At 36.0% G+C, this 6,514-nt stretch overlaps 1 protein-coding gene across 1 annotated transcript; it reads right to left on the minus strand.

The window, feature by feature from the left end:
- Positions 1–1,386: 1,386 nt before the first annotated feature.
- On the minus strand, positions 1,387–4,199 carry LOC106308360 (3-ketoacyl-CoA synthase 17-like; the record flags this gene model as incomplete). Its single annotated transcript, XM_013745520.1, has 2 exons — positions 1,387–2,271; positions 3,489–4,199. Coding segments are annotated over 2 exons (1,518 nt in total), but the record flags the coding sequence as incomplete, so codon positions are not given.
- Positions 4,200–6,514: the final 2,315 nt, after the last annotated feature.

The raw sequence follows: 6,514 nt of genomic DNA on the forward strand, positions 1-6,514 counted from the left end.
TAGTGGACATGTATAGACGAGGTATATGACCCAGACATGGATCTGCCAGATCGAGACATAGGTTCATGATAACCATGTCTAGTACATTGTCCATAAATACTTATTTTGTCCGATCAAAGTAAAGAGTTAACAGTAGACGATCACGTCTAGACTATGGACACATGCAAACACGATTTGCAAAGGCCCAATGGTGATCCCCAAGAACAATATGGTTCACATTGTTTAGCACACATGCTTTACCGGGACACTTAATGTCAAAAAAGACATGAGAAACGACCTAAGAAGTCGAAGTGGTCTAAATACGGTTCAGTAATGAAACTGGCCGATTACTCCCATCCTATACATACAGGTTATATCACGCACCAAGATGCGTAGAATGTAGAACCTACACTGAGGTTCACATCAGGGGGAGTAGTGCGTGTTGTACTCTTTTTCCTTCATCATGGTTTTGTCCCACTGGGTTTTCCTGATAAGGTATTAATGAGGCAACATGAAGCGTACTACAGATCATGTATGGTTATGACATCCAAGGGGGAGTGTTATAAATCATGGAGTGGATTGTCATTAACCAAGACAAGAGGAGAAAGCCCACCGACCACATCAAGGCCCAACCGCGGCCACATGGAGAAGGAGAGGCGGCCACAAGTTTCTAGTCGGCCAAGGCTTCACAGTTTTCATTTTCTATGTTTTAGTAGTTTTCCTATTTCCTGTTGGATTAGGATTTGTACTCTTTCCTTTTATCTCTATCTTGTAATCCTTATATAAAAGAACCCCTTGATCATTAATAATAACACAGAAATATTCAGTCTCTAAACTCTCTAATTACAACAAAAGTTTAATTTTTGGCTTATCAAATTATTTTTTAAAAAATTTATAAATTATTTTTAAGATCAGCTACACCAGAAGACTTTCTTGGAAGTCGTCTAGAAGACTTCTAGCATCTCAGACGACTCAGACGACTTACTGGGGCTATATTCGTAAAAATGGCTTTTGTTTTTTTGTTTGGTCACAAGGGACTGGTTGTATTTTCACAAGGTTTTTAGGTTAGTTTTGCATTTGATTCAAGTTTGGGTATATGTTTGTATTTAAAATCAAGTTGCGAGTCATATTTGGCAAATTTCCCAATATAGAAAGACAATTAATGTAATTATAGTAATGAAATTACTAAAATGACAATATACTTCTTTTTTTATACAGCTATCCATGTTTTCAAACAGTACCAAAAGATACTTCAGTTTTTTTTTACAACAAAAAATATTTCAATTTTAATAATATAGATTACTAAAAGTACATTATATTTCTTTTTTTTAGTGCTATCTTTGTTTCCAAACAACATTATGCTTCTTTTATATATTGTTATCTTTTTATATTGTTATATATTCCCAAATATACATCGGTTTTAATAATATAGATGACGTTTCAGTCCGAACGTTAATGCCCTTTTAACACATATGAAGCTTTTATCTATCGAGATTCCGACGAGGATGACGATATCCTCGGAACCTGAACTGGAAATTCATGAATCTCATCGATCCATGGATTAGTCTTCTTCTCCTTGGACGGATCAATACTTCTTAAAGCTCTCCAAACCGCACTATTACACTTAAAACCTGACCCAAAACCAATCTGCCAAGTCTTATCCCCTCTTTTAATCCTTCCTTTAGCTTCACTATAAGAAAGCTCATACCAAACCGAGCTACTCGAAGTGTTCCCAAACCGGTTCAAAGTCATCCTCGATGGCTCCATCTGCCACTCGGAAAGATCCAAATTCTTCTGAATCTCATCGAGCACTGCCCTGCCTCCTGCGTGGATGCAAAAATGCTCGAAAGCTAGCTTGATATCATAAACATAAGGTTTGATTCTATTGACTTTAAACACTTTTCGAGCCGCGAGTCTCGCAAAAGTTAGAAGTTGTTCGGACACTGGTAGGAGTAGCGGTCCAAGCGTGGCAATGTTCGTTTTGAGAGCTTCTCCGGCGATTTTCATTAGGTCTTTTGAGAGCGAGACACCGATTTTGTTGTTGTTGTTCTTGTCTTCGCAATGGTAAGCGCTGTTGAAGGCGTTGTCGTCAGCTCCTTTGTGGGTACGGACAGTGTGGAGTAGTTGATACTTTGAGAGGCGGCGGTCGGAGGAGCGGTTGGAGAAGAGAACGGCGGCGCCGCCCATTCGGAAAATGCAGTTTGAGAGAAGCATTGATCGGTCGTTGCCTGTGTACCAGTTTAGGGTTATGTTCTCTGTACTCACTACTAGTGCATATGAATTTGCTTGGACCTGCATGCATGAAAAGTTCTTTTAGGACTAGCGTACTTATGTAATATATATAACTTCTTTTTTTTAAATACGTTATATATATTTCCATATCAATATTTCTGGATTCTCGATCTGGTTAGTATATAATATATATACTTTCATATCAGATTATTTCCTAATTTTTCTAGTTTTCAATTTATTTAACTTTTTACTGAAAATTTATTTATTTATTTAAGAACGTAACACGTTTTTGACATACTTGTGGTCCTTTCACACTTTTGCTATTTTCATTGTTACAGATAAAAAAAAAAGTTCTACGATCGAGGGTAAGTAAGTATAATGAAACTCGTACGTTAAACACATGCATGCATGTTTATATTTTACGTGAAATATATGCCTCCTTATATGTGAGATTTTACATGTGTTTATATTTTTTGAAACATAATTATACTCCTAAGTATAAATATATATTTTTCTGTAAAAAGAAATTTTAAATTTTTTAATGAATTTTTATTAGTTAAGATGATAAATTGTAAAATTTCTAGATAAATGATTAGATTTACTGAATTATTATTAGTTTTTAGTTATTAAAACTAGAGAAATTTCCTAGGATAATCTTTTTAGTTTATTTTCATAGTATTCAATGGGGAAAATAACCAAAAATGTTTTATTAAAGGGTAAATTTACATTTATACCATAAAATTAATTAATTTAGACTTATGGTTTAGAGTTAAGGGGTGAGGTTCTGAGGATGAATTTCAAATTTTAAAAAATAAATATTAAAATTTTCAAAATAAAAATAAGCATTTTAATCATTTTTAAAGGTTTTTTTGGTAACAAAAACTTATAAATGGTTATTTGAGGGAATTGATCTATTAAGTATTAACTATTGTTAGTTATATAAATTGATGTATTTAAAATTAAATTTAAATTGTTTTTAATGTATATGAAAAACTAAAAATTCTACTACCTCTGTTCTGAAATGTAAAATGTTTTGGGTAATGCACACTTATTAAGAAAATTACTTTTTACCTAGAAAGTATCACTAAAATTATAAACTAAAAGCTACTCGACCAATTACAAAATAAAACTATTAAATTTGATTGATTACACAGTTTTTGATAAACTTAAAGTTACCTAGATAGATGAGAACATCTTATATATTGGAACATAAAAATTATTCTAAACATCTTACATTTCAGAAGTATAAATTTAAAATAGAGGAAAAAAATAATGACCTGAAGAAGCTGTTTAACTAGATCGATGGAGATAAGACCAGCACTACAACCCATACCACCGAGATTATAGGTCAAAATGTTTTCTCTAAGCTTATATTTATTCACAATCATAGCCGATAGAGAAGGTGTTGGATTAAACAGGCTACAATTCACCACAAGTATCCCAATTTCCTTTGGCTTCACTCCGGTTTTCTCAAGCACTGCGTCTATAGCTCCAAACATAACCGTCTCAGCTTCTTTTCTAGCTTCAGACATAGAAGGATTTGGCGGGACACGTAAGAGAGCCTCCGGGACATAAGTCTTTTGCCCTAAACCGGAACGTTCGAGGATGTTTTGTTGGAAAGCGAGGTTGTCTTTTGAGAAGATACCTACACGTTGAGACCGATCCATGAATGTTTCTCGTGAGCATATAAGAGAAGGGTCGGGTTTGTAGCAAGCGAAATCGAGGAGGAAAATTTTACGAGGACGGGTTGTGAAGTAGGTGGTTAGAAAGATAAGCGCAGCGGCAAAGAGAGTGGATGAGAGGAGGTGGTTGTATAAGAGAGTTTGATTGGAGAGGTTGAGTAAGGAGGTTGCTGCGAGGAGGATGTAGACGGCGTTAGATACTAGGTAATGGTAGCCGAGTTTAACGTATTTGAAGCATACCGAAAAGAGTAAGTTTGAGAGTTTTTGGTTTGCTACATCAGATGAATTATTGTTCGTTTGCTGAGACCACCGTCATCGCAGTTTCTTAGATGAGTTTTTAAAGAAAATAAGGCAATTAATTAAATGGAAACAAAATTAAAAGCTTATAATCGATCCTTAGTTAATAGTTTTTGTTACCGATCATAGAAGAGTTTCTTATAACACGTGTCAGCTTCTAGGGTTTTTTTTTTCTTTCTTTCTTTTCTTTTCTTCCTCTCCTCTTCTCTCATCTTCTCTCGTGTTCTCCGTCGAGGAGAAACGTCGACGGCGTTGGAGCTCCGTCTTGGAGGAAGAGCGGCGCCCCCTCGTTTCTTCACGCTTCGCCTCAGGTTCGTGTTGATCTCCAAAACAGTAAGAATCGATTTCAATTTCGTTTTTAAGATTGTTTACGGCTTTGACTCTTGAGATTCTACTTTGTGATGTGACTGGGATGGTAGTCAGATTTTAGCTTCCCCGAGGTCTTCGTTAGAGATTGGATAGGAATTGCAATTTCGATTTCTGATTTTGGGAATTGGGAGATGGATTTGATCTGATTGTTATAGATGTAGATGAGAGACGTGCAATGGTTTTGAATTGATTTTGTGGGAAGCTTGATGTGTAATTGAAGATATTTCTTTCAAATTATTGGCACCTCTTTAGGATATTTGGTCTGATTAGCGCTTCTTGTAGGCCGTCTCAGAACCTTGCTTTTTTTGTTTGGTTTGTCTAATTTCTCATTCCTTGCCTGGTCTCATGGATTCCGTTAGTCGGGGTACCGGGTTTCTAAGGAATGAATGTATGATACATTCTGCTTTGTGGCTTCAACAAGATACTTTGTATGTTTTCCTAGGAATTTTTTTCAAAACCAGAAGGATAAGTCAAGCATTGCCTTTGATCCTTCTCTTTCTCTTTTGCATTTAGTTGGGGTAAGGATAGATACTTCAGACCATATGCTTTAATCCTTTCCATGAATTGACTGGATTTGAGATACAAGTCTTTAGTTTGCCTGATGACTGCTTGATATCTAAATCTTTAAAACAATAATAGTATTCAGTATTTTATCGTAGGCTGTTCTGAGAGGGAATTTGAAGCTCTTTCCTAATTATTTTCTATTTGTACTCTCAGCTTAAGTAAGTTTTTATCCGTGTATTGCAGGCATTTGACATAGCTTTCCTTCAAAGTTCATTGTCAATTGTATCATTTGTTTGTATGCTTTTGGAATTGAAAGTACTTTTTTTTTTTGACATCGAAATAGAATCTAAAAACTACTCTGCAGCCGTTAGACTAGCTTCAGGGGCTAGCCATATGGGCGCAAAGACACTAACTGAGGGATTTAGCTTGCGTAGTCGGCCACCTTTGGCGAGTCTGTCCGCACATGCATTCTGTGATCTTGGGATAGCAGATATAGAGAAGCTTGAGAAATCAAAGGATAATGCTTTAATCTCGTCTAGCTCCGGCGCTAAGGCCGGCCATTCCATATCGGTTAGTATGATCTTCACTAGTTGTTCGCAATCCGACAGAATTTGAATCTCTCTTCTCCCACTTTTAAGAATCTCCTGCATCGTCCAGATTATGCCTTCTGCTTCCGCATGGAGAGGTGAAACCGAGCTGATGTTACCCTTGACCCCGAACAGGGTGGATCTTCCATCATCTAAGTAGCACAAACCCGAGACCTGTAGCGCCCTGATCTTCGATCCAAGATGCGTCAACCTGGCATTTCCATCTCCCTGCTTCAATTCCCTGTCTCATCTGATCGCCACCTACTGGCATATCGTCACCCCCGAATTGAAAGTACTTATTTATTGATGCAAAGTCTATCTGTTGGATCAGTTGTATGTGCCAATGTTTTTGTATGTGCCAACCTTTTTTTTTAAGAAACCTAAATTAAGAAACTCCCATTGGAGCAAGAAAATTAGGTGATTCTTAACTAAGGTTCTTAGCTAAAATTTAATAGTTAAATAGTCATTAAAGTGTACTTAAGAAACTTTATGAGTTTCTAGGGATAATCATGCTCTCACTTTGAATGTGATTCTCCTTCATGGTAATTGGTAGGTATCTCGGATTTGAAACTAATAAGACCGTGTCACAAAAAAAAAAAACTAATAAGACCAACAAAAAGGAGGGGGTTCAATGTAGAGAAAGAGATAACTTATGAGTTATGACTAAAAGGCTGGAGAGTTATTGAGAATTTATAGGCAACTTATCAGAAAGAGGAGGCAGTTTAATAATTTTAGTTATGCTATGTAGTCCCAAGGTTTTATAGGCAAAGTATTCACCTTTCCGTTGGTTTTTAGTTTATGATCTTTTGTCTTCTCCCAACTGTCTAATAATTAATATTTAATAAGTGTGTTGAAATATCAAAA

The sequence above is a fragment of the Brassica oleracea genome, chromosome C8 (assembly GCF_000695525.1).
Source record: "Brassica oleracea var. oleracea cultivar TO1000 chromosome C8, BOL, whole genome shotgun sequence".
Lineage (NCBI taxonomy): Eukaryota > Viridiplantae > Streptophyta > Magnoliopsida > Brassicales > Brassicaceae > Brassica > Brassica oleracea.